General features: G+C 42.2%; 1 protein-coding gene across 1 annotated transcript in view; it reads left to right on the forward strand.

Annotated features, from left to right (window-relative positions):
- The window catches only part of gpr158b (G protein-coupled receptor 158b), a 44,905-nt gene that overhangs the window by 13,155 nt on the left and 9,747 nt on the right, over positions 1 to 22,003 (forward strand). The window contains exons 3-7 of the mRNA XM_076162121.1: positions 8,069 to 8,171; positions 11,107 to 11,318; positions 11,878 to 11,946; positions 18,842 to 18,951; positions 20,221 to 20,459. Coding sequence (XP_076018236.1) covers positions 8,069 to 8,171; positions 11,107 to 11,318; positions 11,878 to 11,946; positions 18,842 to 18,951; positions 20,221 to 20,459 — 733 coding nt within the window. The remainder of the gene's footprint in view (positions 1 to 8,068; positions 8,172 to 11,106; positions 11,319 to 11,877; positions 11,947 to 18,841; positions 18,952 to 20,220; positions 20,460 to 22,003) is intronic.

Genomic DNA, 22,003 nt, shown 5'->3' on the forward strand with positions numbered 1-22,003 from the left:
AAATTAAATCATTATTTGATGCAGCCGAGCCATAATTAGGAATTAAACCACAACTACTGGGAAAATGTAGAAATTGGTGTTAATTGGTAGCCCCCTTCTAATAGCATTTAAGCCTCTTTCCCAAAGTACAAGAATCACATGCAAGAAGGCAGTGGTCGAAATTCAGTAGCATTATTTCTGTCTGGAGCTCGGTGCACATAGCTATCGAGTCCCCTCGTCTGGGAAATTAATTACCTGGACACATATGGCCCTTTTCTGGCCAGCTGGAGGGTTAAAAAAATGGATCGAGATATAAATATGTATAATTCTGCACCTCTATGTCCTTGCTTAAAAAAGAAAAGAAAAGGAAAGAAACACTACAGCTCATATAGGAGTTTAACTTTACTTGATATTTTATGTATGAGGAATGTTCTGGATTGTGGCTTCGTTTAAGATTTGCCATACTGTATTACACACACACACATACACACACACAGAGTTGGCTCTGGCAGGTGAAAACAGGTGCGGAGACAGAAAATAACCTGTTTTGCTTCGTCTTTCACTGTTTCACTCTATTCTCCCTGTGTTGTTCTGCCACGGGCTCTCTGTTTCTCCTAGGGGAGGTTTCAGCTCCACAGCTATCGCTTCAAATGCTTCCAGACAGTGTGTCTGCGAACTGGTTGGGACTGTGTGTGTGTGTGTGTGTGTGTGTGTGTATTTTGGGTTTTCCCCCTTTTTTTTTGTCGTGACAGAGAGCCTTTGTGATTGTGCTCAAAGTTTCATTTCAAAAGCTACATTCTCGGTTTAATGAAGAGAGCTTTACTGTAATGGTGGCCTTACATTCAGAAGACATTAACAGGCTCTTACTCTGCAGGGGGAACAAAAGAGGAAGAATAACAGTGAGATGTAATAATAATATGATAACTCAAAACTATGGGTTTAATATTTCAAAAAGTAAAATGTTCTATCTCTAAGATGGCACATGGATTTGGTACTATATGGTTCTGTCTGTCAAATCCTCTCTCCTTTGAATGTGTTTGCTGACAACCCGTTGTGACATCTCCCTCTCTCTCTAGTTGCTGTGCGTCATACACTTTCTGTCTCATCAGGAAAACCAGTAGGGAGTTATGATTTTTGGTACTGATGAGAATTTTGCCAAGCTCAGCAGGTGACAAGATGTATACTGATGGTGCATTCAAAAGCTGCCTGAGGCCCTACCAGCAATTTGTGATGATTCATGGCAAGTACCTGGGAAGAATGGTGCCATCAGTTATGTAGTAGTTGGCCGGCGAAACGGTCGGTCAACACAGGCAGGTAGTGACGCATGCCAAGCGCAAGGTGCAGCGTGTGACTGGGCACAGATGGAGTCCAACACTGCTGCTGGCAATTTATACCTCACTGCCCAACAGTTGGTCATCGGGGCTGCTATTCCCAGTTTTGCCAGAGCTTCTGGAGGCGAGCAAAGGAACTGGGCTTTGGCGTGGCAGGCTACGGATACGCACGGCTTTAATGAGGCAGTCAGTTTCTTCACCACGAAACAGGACGTCAGACAACAGGACAAGCAACTGTGTTAAAGGTTTGAACTTAACTATATCCAATTGCAAATTAGGAACATTTTAGCAAACTTACTAGGTTTTTTTGACCACGTTTTCATTCATTGTTGTAGGTTTCATCAGTGGAATTTGGCACTGTAGAGGAGGCGTTTCCCACAGCGTCCCAAACCAATGCTACTATCCTATAAAAAGAACTCATTTACCTTACACCATCTTTGTGCGTATGTAATATGAAAATAAAGAAATAAGACAAAAAATACTCTCCCCCTTGTTTGGCTTTAACATGTTTCAGGAGCAATAGGTTTTGTATTCAGGATAATATTCGCCAGCCGTTCATGTCAAGTCAAGTCAAGTTCATTTCTATAGCCCAATATCACATTAGAAGGTTTCAAAGGGCTTTACTGAACCATAACATCAGGATGTTCTCGACCCAGCCCAAAGCACTCTAGGGAGGCGAGGAAAGACTCCCAAGAAAACCTTAATGTATAAGGAAAAAAGAGAGATTTCCCCTCAACAAACAGACGGTCGTGCAATAGGAACTTCCAGTGGGATTATAACAAATGAAGCATGCAAAAGCTGTAAACATCTACAGTCATGAAGTAGGACGTGAATCAAGAGAGACAGATGAAGGAGAGAGAGAGAGAAAGAATGATAGAAACACCTAGAGTACAGTGCAATCCTATGTAAAACAGTGTCTCTCCTGCAGCAGTAGCTCCTGTGGGTTGTTAGGGGAGCAGCCCAGGTAAGTAGTTAGAGGCGGTGATTTGTTAACAGATATAATATAATACCATATAATACCAAAATCATGGGCCATCTTGGAGATATAACATTTTACCTTTTGAAATATTAAACCCATATACTTGAGTCATTATATTATTATCACTTCTCACTGTTATTGTCACTCTTTTGTTCCCCCTGCAGATGAGAAGGAGCCATTAAATGTCTTCTGAATGTGAGGCCACCATTACAGTAAAGCTCTCTTCATTAAAACCGAGGGTATGGAAATCTTGCTTATGAAATGAAGCTTTGAGCACAATCACAAAGGGCCTCTGCCACCGTGAAAAAAAAGGGGAAAAGCCATAAACACACACACACACACGTTCCCAACCAGTGCACAGACTGTCTGGAAGCATAAAATGTGATAGCTGTAGAGCTGAAACCTCCCCGAGGAGAAACAGAAAGCGGTACAATAGGACATTTCTCAGACTGCTGGGGTGTTGGGATAATGTTGTCTGACCTACGGGCAGTCATCAGTATTTGTTGATAGCTCATTGGCACAGAGGATAACGTCAATGAAGTAAAAAGAGTTGAATCTGATGTCTATAAATTAATTTTCAGAATAGAGAACTGAACCCAAATGAACCTGAGAACAAACTGAACAAACTGAAATCCAGACAAACAGTACAAAATGTTTCTGTACTGTTTATATACTATATATACAGCTTCAACCCAAGCTGTTGGGATCTCACAGAGCTTTACTTAAACCGTGAGGCGAGGAAGGAGGGATGAAGGACAAGGCTGCTGGCACTGCAAGGATGGAAAAAGGAGGGTGCGGGAGGGAGGGAAGGAGGGATAAGGAGTGCCAGTAAAGAGGGACAGACATCAGGGACACGTTATCTACGGCCTCCACAGAGAAACACCACTCACTCTCCAATCTGGTGCCTGCAGCTCACGGCAGAATGTATGCAGCCGTCAAACTGATCTTAAAGGAGTGAAGCCTCCAAGTGCTGTCTGTGGAGGGAGCAAGGAGACCACCCATCCACATGTCTTTGTGTGCAGGCTGAAAGTTTATCTCATAGCTCTGGAGGGATCAAGTCGGCCTCTACTAAAAGCATTTTCAACATTCTGGCTCTTTAACTCTGTGAAAATATTGCGACTGGCACAGAGTATTTGCTGGGTTTGAGGGAGGAAGTTGGTATACTGAGTTAAAGTTACTGTTGTTTTCAGTGTGTGAAGCTCAGAGGTGGATTCTCATCAATCATGCAGGGATTGCAGCAAATTTCATGTTGTTTGATGTAAAGATGAGCTGCAAAAGGGGAAGCAAACACATAAATCAACACAGACAATCATCACATACATGTCAGTGTTTACCGCTGGAGCCAGACAGACAGAAAAAAGCAAATGAAGGCTTTCCCCTCAGCCTGGAATACTTAAATTTGTTTTTCACAGGATTAAGAAAAAGTGAGGTAAAGTCAGATAATATCTTATGCAATAACCAAGGCTACACAGAATTGATCACTTCTACATAATAGACTACATAGTCCAATGTGATTCAAGCATATTTGTCACAATAATTGTATCTACATGGTAATTTGGTACTTGGAATACCAAATATGATGAGAATCTACCTCATAACCCTGAATGCATTCATAATCCATCACCTCTGATCCCCAGCTAATGTCTCAAAATAGATGCCAGAGACCAACAGGCGTTGTTGGCTCATCAGTCTTGGTGAGTCTTATCTGTAGTCACAGCACTGGAGCCGCCACCAGCCACCGATCAATATTCAGACATAAATCTTTGTTTTTGTCGTGTAAATTCTTCAGACAGACATGAGGAGACGTTCTTTTCTCTGCGGACATTCAATATTTCAGCTGTGGTTGTCCTGTGGAACAGCAGCCAGACTTCTCGCACAGGGTCACGGTGATTCTAATGCTTTTAAAGTTTTAGTGCTCTCAGTGTATTTATAGATCTCTGAGGGACACAAAGTGCTCCCTCACTCTCTCACTCACTCTCTCTCTCTTATTTTCTCTATCTTAGGAAAACAGTCTTTTCTCTAACTTTCTCCTCTCTCTTTCTCTCTCTCTCGTGCTCTGCATAAGATTTTACAATAAGTGGATTAGTTTCAAACAACACCATAATAAAATTGAAATTGTCATAAATCCTTGCATGCTTTCTCTCAGTTACCTAGATTACGAGCTTCTTAATCCTTTTATTCAGCCATGAAAACCTCAGAGTTGATGTAGGCCACCCCCACATGCTCAATCTCTCCTCATTCTACGATTATGCATCATGTATTTTAGGAGAACAAACAGTATTGGACTATATACAATGGAGTTTAATCTCTACATGAATGGATTTGACAGCGAAACTCAGGATCTTGAGAATGGAAACATTTGACAAAGGCAGATATTACAGCTGCAGTCTGATCATTGACATCAGAGCAGAGCAGGTGGACAGGTCAGCGTGTCACATTGCTGTTGAATCAAGTCGCTTCAGGCCTCTCTACAGTGAAATACACATGCCTTGAGCCCATTTATCATTTTTTTTATTCAATGAATAATTCCTTCGTCATTACAATCAAAGTGACTCTGACAGCATTATAGTGTGTGAATGGCAGTGGCCTGTTTTAATGTTTTCTCTTTGTTCTCTACCAAACTAGATGTTCCAGTTTCTTACAGATTTAACCGTTTAACTGCTTCTGTTTGAGAGTAAGGGGAGAGCCGCAAAGGGGTGTGTGTTGTTACATAAATCTAACGAAATTACCGTTAGATTGTTGATCAGAAATCTAAAGGCAAGATTACTGAAAATGACTCACTTATCTGAGTTCAGCAACAGGTCAAATGCAAAGCAAAGTAGTCCAAAATCTTCTCCAGCTCCTCCTGATGTTCCTATAGGCCTGATGGGACGATCCCAGCATATTCTAGGTCACCTCACTAGGGAGGCATCAACATCCTCACCTCTGCTGTCTCCTTTCAGTATAAAGCTGCTCAACCCTGATGTCTGCGGGTCAGAATACTGGGAACAAGTTGTGAGGACTCAGACACGTTTTATGAAACTCCAGTCATAATAAGACAAAAGTTTAAGGCAGGAGAGAACACACCCACACGCCAGGTGAGAGGAATAGAGGAGCAGACAGAAGCAGGATCATCCCCCTCTTATTCTGAAGGGTGAGCCCCGACACCTTGATGATGGTTTCTTATGTGCCTTTAATAATAAAACCCAAGGAAATGCGAGGTCACGCCTCTACAATAATGCATCCCCTCCTTAGGGCGCCCTTATGAAAGTTAAGTGATTGACAGCACAATTGTGAGCCCTATCAGAAAAGTATTATACGGAAAGTGGAACTAAAAAGCCTCGCTGCATGAAAAGCGAAAGGCAAATTACTCTCTCACTTGTAGCCTGCACGGTGATGAAGGCGATCCATCAAACTGAGACGTGTCAAACGAGCGTTTCATGGCCCTCTCGTAGCGGCTGAGGAAAAATGAGTTTTAGCCTTGGCGCTGCGCAAATGGATGTGTGTGTTGAGTGCGTGCGTGTAATCTAGCTGGAAAATACAGCACAGGTGATACACACGGCAGACATCATTTACTGTCATAAAGTCTACAATCAGATTAGACGCTCCCGTGTCTCATACATATTTCCAATATCGTGGAATGCTGCCATCTCGTTATAATCTCATGAAGCGGAATATTAATCATCATTTGCAGTGTTGAAATTTATGAGGATTTCCGGGGCTAAACACACTTATTTAATTAACACTCTCAATCCCTGTGTGCTGTATAATCCCTTTGGAGGAGAAAGTGCTTTTTTTTTTGCCCCATGTTTAATAAAGGCAACGACTGTAATGCACAGGGCCCCGATAAATGCTTAAAATAAACATCATGCTTCATTGTTGCCCACCTCTGTGTCCCTGTGTGTGTGTGTGTGTGTGTGTTTTATCTTAATAACGCTCGGCTTCTTTTGTAGTAAGCACAAAATAATGCAGCTGGTCCCTCTCTCTCTCTCTCTCTCTCTCCCTCTCTCTCTCCCTCTCCCTCTCTCTCCCTCTCTGTGTGTGTGTGTGTGTATACGTATGTGCAGGTTGGTTGTGGTTGGGTGGTTTGCCAATACGGCCCCGTTGTTGGCACGATATTGAAGACATTTATATTCTGTCCTTGTTTGCCCTCTTTCTCTCTCTGCCTGTTTCTCCCACCCTCTCTTGTCTCTCTCTCTCCGTATGTCCATCTCCTGTCTTTCTCTCTCTTAAATTCCTCTTCCCGTCTTACTCGCCTCTCTCCTCTTCTCTCCATACATGAATTCTCCCCCTGTGTCCCTGTCCTTCTCTCTCTCTTCCTCTGTCTGAACCCCCAACTCTCTCTCCCTTAGCCTCTGTACGCTTTCCCTTTTCCTCTGTTTGTTTGTCTGTCACCCCTTCGTCCCTCCATCTATGAGCCTCCTTCTTTCTGGCTTTCTTTCCTTTACTTCCCTCTTTCTTTCAATCTTTTGTCTGGCATTCCAGACAGTGGAAGAGGTGCAGATGAACAGCATGTAGCCTTCATGTACTTGTCTCAGTTGGGTTATTAAGTTTCCCTCATCTTCTCCATATTCTCCACTGGTGGGGAGCATACGCCCCAGTTATAAACACAGCTGGCGTCCGGGGAAATCACAGAGCCGTGCCAAGTAAGAGAGGAAATAATTAATATCTAAATTAAGAATTTAGGCTTGTTTGCAGAATTTAAACGTCCCCGCACAATTCTGATTCACGATTCTGGCTCCCTCAGAAAACTCTGGGAGCTCAGACCATCTGGAGTCAAACACTCACCAACACACAGTCACACACAGGCACCTACACACACACACACACAGCTCTGTGCATGCACATGTTTGCACTCTGTCAAAAAATGAACTTGTAATGATTTTGACATGAATGTTCATAAATAGTTCACTCCACTGTGCAGCTATGATAAAAACAGTGCTTCTCCTCTGGGACGTGTTCTACTAGCTGCTGCCGAGAACAACTGGAATTTTTATGTTCCCAGTTTTAATCAGGTATAGTTGCTGATAAAGCATTTTTATTCACCTGATGTTCAGAATGGGGATTTGTTTGTTTATTTGTGTGGAAATTTGCAATCAATGCAAACAGAACTGAACTTGCTGGGCACTGCTGTAAGAAAATAACAGAAAAATACCGTTTGCAAACACAAATCATCCAGATTCTGCAAATGTCTGCTTGTACCTGCAGCAGTTTGGATTTGTGTTATGTGTTCTGCTGAAGCAGGGCATGGAAATTTGGAATTTTACCTCTTGCAATCTGCCATTGGATTTATTTTATTTTATTTTTATTTATCTTAAACTGAAGTGAGCCAGTATTTTTCTTTTGCAAAATCAGACGTTTTGGAAGGAAGGAAGGATTAATCAGTCCTCCTCAGCCAGAATCTCAAAATTAGCTAATTTACTCAGTATGTGTTGTGCATTTCAAGGGAAATGAGTACTGGAAACCACAACACATAGAAACACAGGTTGTGACATCCTACAACAACACAAGTAGTGACCAACATAACAAGCAATAAGCACCATAGCAACGATCTTCCAAACACGGTGGAAGCATTGATATGTGACACAGGTGAAAGTGTTCTATTGGCTCCATCTCAATATTCATCTGTCATCTCCCTCCAGCTAATTTATGTTTTATATTGCTCCTCACTTCTGTCCGGCTCAGTGTGTAGTAAAATATTTTGTTTTTTACAACGATTTATGGTGACCACTCTGTCATTAACCCTCCATCTTCTTCTGTCTTTGTGTCTGCCTGCGTCTCTGTCTGCTCTCTCTCCCAGTGCACTCCAATCTTTGGCCATGGATTTGTGTTGGACAAGTACAAGTGCCACTGCAGACGAGGCTTCTACCACCCGAGCCGGGTGGCACTCAACGGATTTATAAGTAGGTTGAAATCTCTCTTTGAATCTTCGGGAAGGAAGTGTTATATAAACTAAGCTTTAAAGTGGGATAATCCCTCAGTTTTACACTGTAAGATAGTAGAAGTGGTTCAGCACTGCCCCGAAGCTTTGTTTCGAGTGGTCCTTTACTTCTTTAGTGTGTTGATATCACACACATTTAGATTTCCCTACTAAGTAAAACACACCTGTGCATGATGTCATGTGTATACTGTGTGATCGTCTTCCTAAATTTCAGACCAAGTGTATCCAAAGGGCATCCAAAGTGAGCCTGAGTATCTTGGCTTACGTTGCTCGGAATCAGTGGCTCTTCACATAGCTCTTCTACCTCTGTCAGCCAGGGTGCATTCAACTCTCACCCCCCCCCCCAGTGGATATACTTTTTAGTATTTCAGGTACACATAACTACGTTGACAAATATGTGACACGCAAGAAGTTTAAGTATGTTTAGGCCCTAAGGCACCACAGCCCGAAGGAACTCAAACATTCACACCGGGCTGGATACACGGTTAGACTGCCTCTCTGTGTGTCCCCAGCAGCCAGCAGCAGTGTGTGTGTTCAGTAAGGTGTTATTCCAGTAGTGGTGCAGAGTTTCCTTTAATCAGCGTATCTACCAGGTATCTATTCAGCAAGCCACAAACAAAGAAGAAGATTAATTTAGAAAGAGAGAGTGTTTTGGTGCCAACTTGCATTCTATATCAGCATTGAGTGAGTTCTTGTTAATAAATCAGCTTTCAGCAGCATTGTGTGTCTTCATCTTTGAAGTAAGTCTTCAAACAGAGAGAATTTTCAGTGCTGCAGTATTTTAATGATTGGAGGACGACACTGAAGCCATCACTCCAAAATGATGAATGAAGTCATTTTAGTGGAAGTAAAGTCATCTTAAGCATAAAGGATCAGAGAATTTGTATTGATATAAAGTGAATATTGATTTTTCTCTGTTAGGCACACCAGTACAGGTACAAGACTACTGCAGTGTGTGTGTGTCCTGGTGCAGCTGGCCACTCAGAACACAGCAGACTTTTGAGGAGGGCACCTTTAAGAAAACTGTTTTCACTCAGTGGTGGCAGATCAATGTGTATTTTGCATATCAAAGCATTGCAAAGGTTTCGGATAAGACCAACATATCCAAATAACGAGAAGAATATCAGTGTAAAGTGGCTCTTTAAATGTAGCTTGGGGCCTGTAAGTTCATCACATGTGGAGTCAGAGGGTTCTTGCTGTTCTTACAGTGGACATCCTGATGTTAGATCAACCACAGGTGGCGTCTGACTCACTCTTCTGTTGAGTTACGGTTGACTGTGTAGTCAATGGAATTGCTTTTAGTCTCATTTTGTGTACAGGTTGATAAATCTAACATGGGACCTGAACAGATGGTTTACTGTCATTCACACTGATCAGTCTGGATGGTTTTTGGAGCTTTGTTCAGTTCCAAATCAAGCTTTTGCCCAGAGCTCCAGAATGTACTCAGATCCACACAGTTTGTCTGTAATCATGCTGTTGCTTTGTGATTTTCAAGTGCACTTGTAACATTACTTTTCTCTGCGTTTTGTGTATTTGGATGTCTGTGTTCTGACACCTTGACTGAGAGCTGCTGGAGCGTCCTCGGGCAAACAAGCTTGGCACTGATGAGCCAGATAATCAGAAAACTGCAGTAGTTTCATACCTGACTCCAATGCACAACCGGCATGGGGGATGATATGCTAAACTGAAGCTGTGCAGTGTGATGAGGCCTGCAGTCAAGCGTCTGTGAAGAGACTCATCTTCCAAACCCCATACAGGCCTGTCATTAAGAATCAGTGTGGCTCAGATTGGATCTCAGGAGCGGCTGACCCTTGTTTCCCCTCCTGGAAGCTGTCGGTTATTCCTCACGCATCCCTGAAAACAGAGAGAGAGAAAGAGAGTGAGAGAGAGAAGAGAGGAGAGAGAAGAGACCGATTCTATATTGTTCCCTAGCAACAAGGCAAAAAGACAGAAGGAATTGAAAGACAGACTCACTTTTTCTGCTACTTCTACTGGGATTTGCAGTGTTAAACTTACATTTGACCAATCCTAAATGCTGGTCTACAGCCCAGTGCCTTGCTCAAGGGCAATGGCAGAAGTGTTAGGGCCAGCCTCTGTTTGAAAGGAGAGATAACTAGTTATGTCGTCATCTCTCTGGACTCAGTCTGGCACATCTTCACACAGACAGAGTCTAATAGGACAAACATTTGCAGGTGATCATTGTTTTGTGAGAATTGATCTCCAGCTGTTCTGTTCTTTCTTCAATGCAATTATAGAAACACAGGCTCGGACTTGGAGCCGCACAGTGAACATTTTTCCTCCACACACACTTACAGTAATAGGTGTGAAAACACTCAAGCATCTGTTGTTTGTTTTATGTCTTTGGTGATGTCATCGTTGGTCCATATGCTGTAAAACAGGAGCATTTCTCGCACCAGGGTTTGGGCCAAAAGGTCCCTCAGACCAAATCCACCCGCAAGACAATGTCACAACACTTTGGCTGATTACCAAACCTAAAACAGTGGAAGACTGAATAGCCTGAAATAAAATGGTTATGATTATAATTGAGACTGAGAATGAAAGAGTGTAAGAGTGTGCTTGTTTAAATCAGTGAATGACAGCATAGTAATCACCATTATAACAGCACTTGTTGCACATTCTTTAGCAATCAAGCTCTGTTTAACCCTCTGTGGTCCGAACTCAGTTCGGTAATTTTACTTTTCATTTAATTCGCTCTTTCTTGACCGTCTTTTTCCTCCTCGACCATGGCAGGGTTACTTCTTTGGTGTATCTGATTTGAAATAGAATAACATTTGTCCCCCTGCTTCAAAAGAAACATCAGACATAGGCAAGAGAACCTGTAGTATAAATGTTTCACGTGATTATTGATTCTGTTTCTCCAACCTGCACCTCCTCAGGTAAGGAGCAGAGCTCTCATAGAGAGGACCTCTCTGAGGTGTCCAGTAAGTGCCTGCCCTGCCGTGACGGCTGCCCCTTCTGTCGGGATGACACACCCTGCCTGGTCCAGGATGACGGTGCCCTGCGGCTGGCCATTGCCTCATTCCAGGGTCTGTGTGTGGTGCTGGACCTGACCAGCATGGTGATAGTCTACCACTTCAGAAGGAACAAGGTGAGGGGGTCAAAGGTCACTGTAGTGCAAATCCTGCTCAATCATCCTTTCTCTGCACGTTGGCTGTAGTTACTGAATATTGTTTTGCCATTTTAGTGCTCAGAGCTGATGATGAATAAAGACACACTGATCTACAGCATTTAACCAATTTAAAGTGTGAAGAACATTTAGTATATTTATATTCCTTTTTTTACAACAAAGCGAATAAATGGAGTGAAAATAATGTGTGATCCTCACTCTGCAGACTAATTATGACCTGTTGTCAGGCAAGGTTACACTCTTCCCTGGTGTGCTATTGATACACTTTTATGTGGTTACCCATGAATCTGCCATCTGTCTGGATGACATTAATTACTAATTCTAATCTGGAAAAGAATATTCAGCTTTTCTTTTTCTTTCCATTGAATTTAGACTTGGACCTACAAATCATCACACTTTACATTACATTTCTGCATTTCACCACAGCTATAAAGCATTTCTTTAATTAAACCGTGATCCATAAAATGTCTTTCCTGTGATTGATAGTTGAAGGATTATTTTTTTTCTTTTTCTTTGACAGAGCATCCGCACTTCTGGTCTGGTGTTGCTGGAGGTCATCTTGTTTGGAGCTTTACTGCTGTACTTCCCTGTGAGTCTTCAAATCCCTGTCAGTATGTTTACTGTCATAAAAGGAAGGGGCTGGTGATAGCTTATCTTGTTCTCCTTCTTTCTTTAGTCAACAAATCACACAGAAAAGACTGCAAAGATACTGTATTACTGTATAGGTTAACACATCACAATTTCCCAAACACCCGTCTGCTGCATTCAGTGAGCCCAAACATTTCCATTGTCTCTATAATTCTGCACAAAGGCATATAGTTTCATTTTTTTGAAACTAAAGAGTAGTGTCTTAAAACCTTGGACCGTAATAGATTTTGCTGAATGTTGTATGTGTGAGACTATTTTGTGCTGTAACACAGATTTAATGCAGGAGGGAGTGTATTTAAAGTCTGAGTTTTATTCAGTGTGTTCTTACTTACAAAGCAACATGAAAACAACAAAAAACACATTATCCCTTGAAGGAATCCATTAACTGAGTGCTCTGAAAACACATCATCTCTCTGTAGTGCCTCCTACTGATGGATTTGGACCTGTCAAACTGTAATTTAGGTGACAGTTGACTTCTAGGCTCAGGCAGTGCAGGAACACGGACACGCACAAAGTACGGCGATTGTGTGATCTGCATGTAAAGACATAAAAATATGGATGTTTCTGCAAGACAACATTATTTTCCTGTTTACCTCTCCTGGTGAAATCTGCAAATAACCTATGGATATCCCTGTCAATTCTTGTATAGATCAAGCCTTTCCTCATAGAGTTAGTCAATTTTGTCAGTCATGTGAGACTGCAGACTGAACCACCTGTATGTACTATGAACCAGCAAGCAGCCCTGTGAGTCTAACACACATTTCACTGAGGGGACAACAAAGCGTATTGATTTTTAAACACAGTCAGGTGAATATAACCCTCCAGCTGTGAGTGAGTGAATACTCCGACTGCACAAAATTGCTAAAGAAATTACATCGGAAGATTCTCCCTTGTAGTGGTGCTGTTTTATGCAGTTATACAAAGCAGTACATCAACACTTCCCAGAAAGGGTCCACTGGGCTACAAGCCAGCTAACAGCCACAAGCTTTGGCTTCCACTCACATCACATTTGCTGTACTTATGTGATATGCTGAGTAAATAACCACTGCCCTGTGGTGGCTCTGCTGGGTCTGACAACATCAACCTACTAACAGCAAAAGAATCAAAGTTTTTAGACCAAATAAGATTTATGCTGGTGGCTTTTGTAGTTTCTACTGCACAGCCATTTTAAGAAGCTCTTGCAAAGCCACCCGAGCTGAGCACACAGCGAGGAGTTGAAACTCCCTACTGATTAATCACTGCTGAGTCGCTGCTGTTGTAATACTTGTGAACATTATTAAGTGTTGGTTAACACAGGTGGTGCTCAACCCTTTATGTGTATGTGTGTGGGTAGGTGCCGAGCATGTGTGTATTGTACATGTGTGTATTTGCACTTGCGCACGCAGCCCACAGTGCACCTGGAGTGCAGCGTCAGAAGCCCATCTTTAGCAGGGAAGCAGATGGAAGAAACCTGAGCAGCACTTAGCAGTGAGATCTGATGTAACCGGGGAATTCGCTCCCTTCAAATACTTTCACAGACTGCCAGCAGAGTAAAGATGGCTGGGTGTTTGCCATGAGTAGAAAAACAATCAGTTTCTCTCTGCTCTGCTGACTCTTTGAACGATGAGTTTGTGCTCAAGCTAAATTCACTGAAATGTAGCATCAAGAAAGATATTTGCTCGAGAAGGAAAGCCAGTATAGATTTATGGAAGTGCCTTTTGCAGCACAGGGACCTTTTCAGGATCTTTCTAATGTTTTGCACCAGGGAACCAGGACTCATTTTAGTACCAGAACTACTGCTCCTGAGAACATTATTAGGTCCTTTTAGATGGATACTTACTCTTCGATGGTTCAGGAACAGCTGGGTGGAGCTCTTAAGGCTGACAGCCACACGCTTCACCTCCAACCAGTTTATTGTTAATCTCACCATTCTTGCACCATGCCGGTCTGCTATCTGAGTCTTTGTTTCGTCGTCACAGCATCAGCAATTTACTCTGTCAACTTAGCAACACCTCTAAACCTTTTACTGATGCTTGTTGTCACATTAACTTTGATTCCCTCCATTGCTTGTGTTGTTGTTGTCTGACAGTGTAATTTGGGGAAATGTGGAAATGATTAGCGGTTGCTAACGGTGTGTGTATAGGTGTGTGTGTGGTAACATGACTTAGACTTGAACAGAATATAAATCAGGAATCAGGAATTCTGAACTAACAACATCATGACTTCAGAAGTAGTTCCACACTGTAGATCTGTAGTCTGATATGATTTTAAGCTCTAAACAGATAACACCATCCAGCAGTAGCTAAATTCTCCTCTGTACAGACCTTTTGGCACTGTTATATAAGAACGGGAAGTGGAAAATCCTACACAATACCCTCAAGTACAATTGAGCAGATTGCACAATACCATACAGATAGTTTGATACAGAGATAGAGATAGTATCTATGTGTTACGCCTCGGAGTTAAGAAGGCAACCGGTATCGTTTTGTTACCAAACATGCGGTGATCTCTGCCAGTTTATTTGTTTTGGCGTCCGTCCATCTGCCCTTTTCCAAACCGCCCAAGGGTACGTGAAGCACCGAAAATAATTATCCCAAAATACCCTGCAGCTTTTATCCTCACACTCGCTCGGGAGGTCTCCTCTCTCTCTGCCGTCTCTCTGCTTCTGTCTGCCTTTTCTTTACCATCTGTCTGTACATTTCTCTCTATTGTTGTCTTTACATCTCGGTTCCTCCTACTGATAGTGATCATCATTTCTTCACATTAACCCCCCACAGCTCTGTATCTGTCTCCTCTCTTTCACTCTTACATTTGTATCTGCTGTTTTCTGCCACTGCGAGCCTCCTCCGCTACGCTTGGCAGAGCTGCTGCGCTCCGTCGCTCAATGCATTTTTAAACAGTCCATCAAGTTCCAGCACAACTTGTTTTAAAAATATATCTACTAATTAATTGATGGAGGAGGCTTTGGAGGCTGGAGGCAAACTGAGGGACACCTTCACTAGGCGACGTCAAAATTTTGTTTCCTTTGAACAGTCCCTTAAGATGGTGTTATCCACAGTATACAGTGTAAAGGAGTCCTATACATGTTTTGTGTGAGTGTGTGCATATGAATTTGTCTTCTTTAAGGTTTGCCCATGAGTGTGTGTATGACAAAAAGCATGGCCTACTTTTGCCTCTTATTTGTGGAGGTGATTTATTGTTTTGGCCTGTCATGTCGACCGGCTATAGCAGGAAGACTGGAGGCAAAAAGATGAGGATGCCAGGGAGGGTCAGCTAATCCTGACCACAGGGAGCGAGGGAGTGAGAGAGGGAGGGAGAGAAGAAGGGAGCAATTTTATTAGGATGCAGTATCTCCTGTTCCTTGTCAATGGTTCCTTGTAGCGTTTCTGTCATTTCCACAGCCAAAACAAATGTTGACACAGAAGCTGCACATGATTTTGCTCTGACGCTAGAGGAGGAACGTTGCAGTAATTCTAGATTTAGAACTGGGATGCATCTCACTCCAGCTCGGAGTGATCCAGGGGTAGGTTTGTTGTTTTGGTTGGAAGGTTGCTGCACCGTTTTTAGTCTCTGCTACCATCAAGAGGTAATCTGGTGTTAACTCAGGGAAGACAGTCTGAATGGTTGTCTATGCAATAATATTCCTTGGACTACTATCCAACACAACACACACACACACACACACACACACACACACACACACACACACACACACACACACACACAGATTGTGTTTCTGTCCGGCTTTTCAATGTTCAGCCTCCTTTTAGTTCTGTTTTGGTTTCTGGCACTATCTTGTAACTTAATGACAGCAGAGAAGAATCGACTATACAGTAAGTGTGTTGCTGTAAAACTAAATTGACGCAGTAAAAGCTGCAAAGTTGGGTGATAATTCTCTGCCGTTGTCAGTGAACGACCCCTTGCCATTTAATTCAACGATTATATTGTAAATATTGATTCATCCTTGTGTAACCACTAAAGGCAGGAGATCGGCAGTAAAAATCTGGAATCTTCACGATGAAGATTGTTGAGCACATGTTGGTACTTGAGTCATTAACCTGTTAGATGCCACAATTGAGAGACTGAGCCATAATTGGAAGACTGTAATTTCCACATGGGATAATTAAATGAACTATATTATTATTACTATTATCAATAAAAAGAATGGATGAGATTGAATGCTCACAGTCAAGGACAAGCACAAGCATATTATGAGTTAGTGTTGCAGTATTATACACGTCAGATTAAGCTTGTTGCCACAAAATTAGCATATTTCAGTGTATTTCTGGATTTCCCCTGAACAGACAGATGTATTGGAAGTCTATATTTTAATGTGGGCCTATAGCCACCTGTCTACCATGTAGCAACTCATTTATCAGCTCCTGAGCTGCAACAGTGACTCACAGACGCTATTCAGGCATTAAGGAACAGCAATAATTCCTGTTCTTGGGTATAAATTGGACTTGGCTCCTTTCTCTCGCACGACCTGCATACCAATGACAGACTTTGGCACTGCAAGGTTTAGATGAGGATTGTGGGAGGAGAAACAACTGCTCCCTGCTGTGAGTTCACTCTGTTCATCACCGTCTTAAAATGTTTGGATATCAATTTAAACTCAGGGCGGAGAGGCTGGAGGTTAAAAATGGGATGTGATGATGATGTAACCCTCTGGAATTTTACCTTTTCATTGCTATAAATGGCTGCACTGTTGACAACATTTTAGGTTCTGTGAAAATCTGTGAATTTCCGCCAAATCTACAAAGAAAACATAAGGCCTGAGAAACTGTGATTAAAAATGGATCACACATGAATTCAAATGTGCAAAAACTCCCTAAAAGATTATTTTGGGCAACCTCTTCCCAGAATTCTATCCCTGTTTGTGACTTTCTTATAATCACTGGGATCGAGACAGGAAGAATTATCTACATTAATCTTGTTTATTTAATTTCTCAGAATGTTTGTGTCTGAGTGAGTGTGTGTGTGTCTTTGTCAGTATCTCCTGCACTGTTGAACAATTGAAAGAGATGAGGAAACATCCTATCGGTCGGTGCCAGAGGGGGGCTGCCAACAAGAGGTTGCTTCATTGCTTCACTGGAGGCTCCTTCTGCCACAATCCATTAAACTATTTATTTACTCATTAACTTCTGATACCTGGACGTGTTGTGATATGATGTCATGTAAGAGGATGTCTTGCAAAGACTCTTGTGGCGCTTCGCCTTAGACAGAATCAGCAATGATCAAAAAAACAATTAAGGCTAAATCATCTGTAATGATGTAAGGCCAAGTCCTTCCTCTGTGGTGGAGGTGACAGGATAAACTGCTCAGCATCACGCTAATTGCGTTTCCTTGTTCTGTTCCCTGACATGTTTCACAGCCAGACTGTTAGAGCCCCAGGTTGGCTGGTTGGTAAATTTTGTCGGCCACAGATGTTGTGCTGCTTCACCCTGAGGAAAATGAAATGAGGTTACAGGTGCTGTTGTTACTCAAGCTTAATTACACAGGATAGCTGCTGTCGCTGTCTCTCCGACGCCACTTCATCACAGGAACCGGGATTAATCACAAGCTGTATTCGTTGGGGGTCCTCGGGGACTCTGACTGTTGTGACTTAGTGTTTTGTGAATTAAACTTTAAAGACAACATCATATATCATTCCCATATTCCAGTAATACTTATAGGAGAGATATGATAATGTTTCACAGATCACTAAACTCATTATTTCCTATCAGGACCTAATGAGGATTTCAGGAAATTCTGAAAAAAAAAAAATGTATTCACCTACTTTCCTAGCAGTTGAATACATAAGTATATTGTTTATTAGATGCATTTCTATAGGCATCTGCTTCTCTATCTGCATATACTACTCACTACTCACTGCCTATATATATGTGTGTAGGTTTAATGAGATGTAAATTGCTGTAATCCTTCCTGCTCTGTGGACTGGAATGACTTGTGAAGTTATGTAGGTTTTATGAATTCATATTGTTATATTCATCACACATGGTTTAGAGTTCCAACAGGCTGCAATCATCCAGCTGTGCAGATCCTGTGTATGGTTTTTTGTGAATCACTGGGATGAGACGTGTGTAACAGACGGATGAGTAGAAACCTCAGATTCAATCGGCTTCTACACCACCATAAACCATTCAGAGCAGAATCTGATATCTGACATTTAAAGACCTATTTGGATCTGAACAAATGAAGTGAAAGAAGGTGTTGTTTCAACTGTCTATGTGAGTGTTATGTTCAGCCTGAGTTGCAGCCTCGTCTCCTCCTAAGTAAGAACAAACCTCACGCCGAGCAGAAAACGACAGGCTGACATTTTCCAAGCCACTGGCAAATTCTTAATGTTCAGCAAATCACATGCTTGGAATAGAAACAGGAAGACAGCTAAGAATCATACACACCTACGCACAGTCACATCAAATATATTCATGCGCACAAAAATACCAATAAACAAACATAAACAACAGGATACAGCTCAGTATCACAGCTTCGTGCGTTCAGGAAGCTGACAAATAAACACGTACAGCTCGGAGGTTTCAGTAGGAGTTGAGGATGTGTGAGACATCTGCAGAGCCCAGCCTGATGCCAACTTTCACACACTGCATACATTCCCTCAATTTGAGCTCGATTCCCTCAGTGGTTGCATTAGGATATGACGGAAGTAGTTGATATTCCAGAGTGAATGAAAATGACTCATATCTATTTGCCATTTACCTTATTTAGCCACAATAGCTGTGCGTTCCCACGGACACAGTGTCCATGGGTGGAGGTCTCAATGTCTGAGGTATATCATGATGGATGTGTACTCCTGTGTGTGTGTGTATCAGAACATTAATGTTGTTGTACTGTGGCAGGTGATGATCCTGTACTTCAATCCCAGCATGTTTCGCTGTATCCTCCTGAGATGGGTTCGCCTCCTGGGCTTCGCCATCATGTACGGCACCATCATCCTCAAGCTATACAGGTACTGTCAGGCACTCCACCTCCTGTTTTATGAATTCATTTAGTATTAGTAGTATAGTATAGTAAGGAAGTATTGCCGCAGAAACACTGGGAAGCCTGGAGTTTCAATGTAATAAATATACAAACGTACAAAAAAAGGTTACATGCATTTCCTATTGATCTGTGATGAAACATGTATGATGATCATTCTCAGCCTCTGTTCTGCAGGAGAACAAAGGGCTCCTTGATTATAGATATGGGGGATCTCTTTCCATAAATAGTTTCTGATAAGTGTTTATGTAAAAGAACGAATATCAATATTAGATATCAGTTATGCGGATAGAAAATATATAAATATTAAGAGGTGGTAAATGATATCCTGTCTTCTCCTCTTTCTGTTTGAGCATTGTTCTGTTTTTAATTATTCATTTCCGTCTTAATCAACAGAACCACACACACACACACGCACACACACACACACACACACACACACACACACACACACACACACACACACACACACACACACACACACACATGCACTTGTGCTTGAATTTCACATCAGGGTAACCACTGTGTGTCTGTGTGTGTATCTAAGCACACACTGGCCTCTTGCTCTTCAGCCCTGAGCCAGTGTGTGGTCAGCGCTGAGATGGAAGGAGGAGGTCAAAGGCCGGGCCAAACTCTTACCTGTGGCAAAATTACCAATTTCATTTTTTCTGAGCTGGCCCGGGCGTGCGATTTGCCCCGGGTGCAATTCCCTATCATCCCATTGAATATCTCTGAGATGAGATAGATTTGTCTCAGTCTGCTGCTAAGAGGGCACAGCAGAGCTCAGTGGAGCGGAGAAAGGAAACAAACACACACACCGTTATATTAAGTCTGTCTGATAAAGAAGAAAGATTTGTTTTAGCTATATAATTACAGAATGGTTTTCTACACCTTACAAAAGCATCAGTTCAATGAAAGGAGACGTAATATGCTTTTGGACTGTCTGTCACAAGAACCATTTTAAGGCTAGTATTTGCTGGTTTCCATGTAGAAGTATAGCACAGTACAGCCAGATGTGTTTTCTTGTGTTTCTAACTAAGACTGATTAGTGAGAATAAGGTCAAAATTTGGAGAAAGACCTTTCACCGTGACTTGGCCCTGTCTCACTGCCAGCAGCATAAGAGACATCGCACCATAAATGAATCTTTATATGTTAAACTAAAAGTAATGAACCGAAAAGCGAAAAGGAGGTCTGGTTAATGACACGGAGACCATTTCCTGCTCCTCTCTCTCCCTCCAGGGTACTGAAGGTGTTCCTGTCCCGCACGGCCCAAAGGACGCCGTACATGACCAGCTGGCGGGTCTTGCGACTGCTGGGGGTGATTCTGGTAGTGGTGGTTTGGTTCTTGGTGGCCTGGACCTCTGCTGTGTGCCAGAATCCAGAGCTGAGTCAGGCCCTCATTTCTGCAGGCCTCACACCAGAGGGGCTCCAATTCAGTATGTGTCTGCTGGACCGATGGGACTATATGATGGCTGTGGGTGAGTGTGATCTTTTGTCTTGTAATTTGATACTTTCTCTATCCAATGTGGTACTTGAACTCCAAATGCCTTCTCCAGAAGTTTTGGCTTTCACAAGTCAATTTTGCATTCCCATTAGGTGCTACATCAGAAACACATGCATGTACTCTATGTGCATTGTTAGTGGGGCCATTGGTATCTCTTCGTCATATCGAGCTTATTGAACAACAGCTTGGAAGACACAAGGGCAACATGGATACTGGCTCATGAGTTTTCACACCATGGTTGCAGTGTAACTACTGCGGGAGACGCCGTCTTCTCCTCCACTCTAAATGACCCTGTGCTACCAAACAGCAAATGAATTGCACCGAAATTGGGTAAATTGGGTTTTCTTGTCAGACATAAATAGAGGCATCTATTTATGCAGGGGGATAAAACTGCTCCAAACACACCGCCTGAGTTCCAGCAGACATTACTGAGCTGTAATGACTGTGTTTACTCAGCCACCCCCCCCCCCCCCCTGCACTTTGAGAAACCTTCAATGTGAACTTGAGGTTGAATAGATGCAAGTTGAATGGCTTTGGATTGTATAGGCGATTGTTTGGGGCTGCATTTACAAACTCTGCAGTATTCAAACATCCCTCATGTATTTAGATGTAGATTTTTAAAAACGATATTTGGAAGATAAACCCATCTTGTTAACTATTCAATCTGTCACAGAGCAACATTAACCACACAACAGCATGCTGAGGGACACACACACACACACACACACACCAGCCTACCTATCCTAGGCTCAGACAGGAGTCACTGATTATATTATCCACACTTACAAGTATCAATGATGCTCCCACGCTGTGTTCAAGGCTTTGATTCAAAGAATGGAAGACACCAGTAAATAAACCTAAAATATGATTTTCCTTAACACAAATGAATCACGCTGTTTGTTTTCATTCAACCCACACACTTGATTTCATTGTTACTGTGCATTCAAATTGGAATTTACTTGGCCAGTTAATGATTTCTTTAGCCAAATTGGCTGTACGGTACTGTTTTGCATCTTAATTAATAAGGTCTGATTTAGCTTTTTAGGGTTAAGGTTAGAAACGGTGCAGAGACTTAACTCCCAGGTTAATGGTTAAGGAATGTATTTAGTTCCATTCTGCTCTGTTGTGTTGTTTCGCGTGTCTCATTTGTTTCATGTTTATTCTGCCTGTTATTGTTTCAGCTCTCAGAGTGACAGTAGGGGGCAGTGTGAGCTTGTGTCGTCCAAAAAGCATAATGTACATTCCAAACAAGCCTGATGTATACATTTGTATTAATTATTAATCAATGAGCCAGATACGCATAATGTCCGATGCCTTTTGCTTGAATCAGTTTGTATCTTTAGTATACATTTGAATGATAATAACTCTGTAGTGTTTTCAAGCGTATCCAGTGAAGTGCGTTGGTACTATCCACACAAGTATGTGACGAGTGGCCAGATGGCTTGGTGTGTGTCTGTTAAAGCAGCTTTCCTAATGACAGGTTCTCAAAGCATGAGGCAGTGATGGGCACCTCAGTGA

The sequence above is a fragment of the Genypterus blacodes genome, unplaced genomic scaffold (assembly GCF_046128005.1).
Source record: "Genypterus blacodes isolate CSIRO-AG114 ecotype Tasmania unplaced genomic scaffold, CSIRO-AGI_Gbla_v1 ptg000120l_1, whole genome shotgun sequence".
Taxonomy (NCBI): Eukaryota; Metazoa; Chordata; class Actinopteri; order Ophidiiformes; family Ophidiidae; genus Genypterus; species Genypterus blacodes.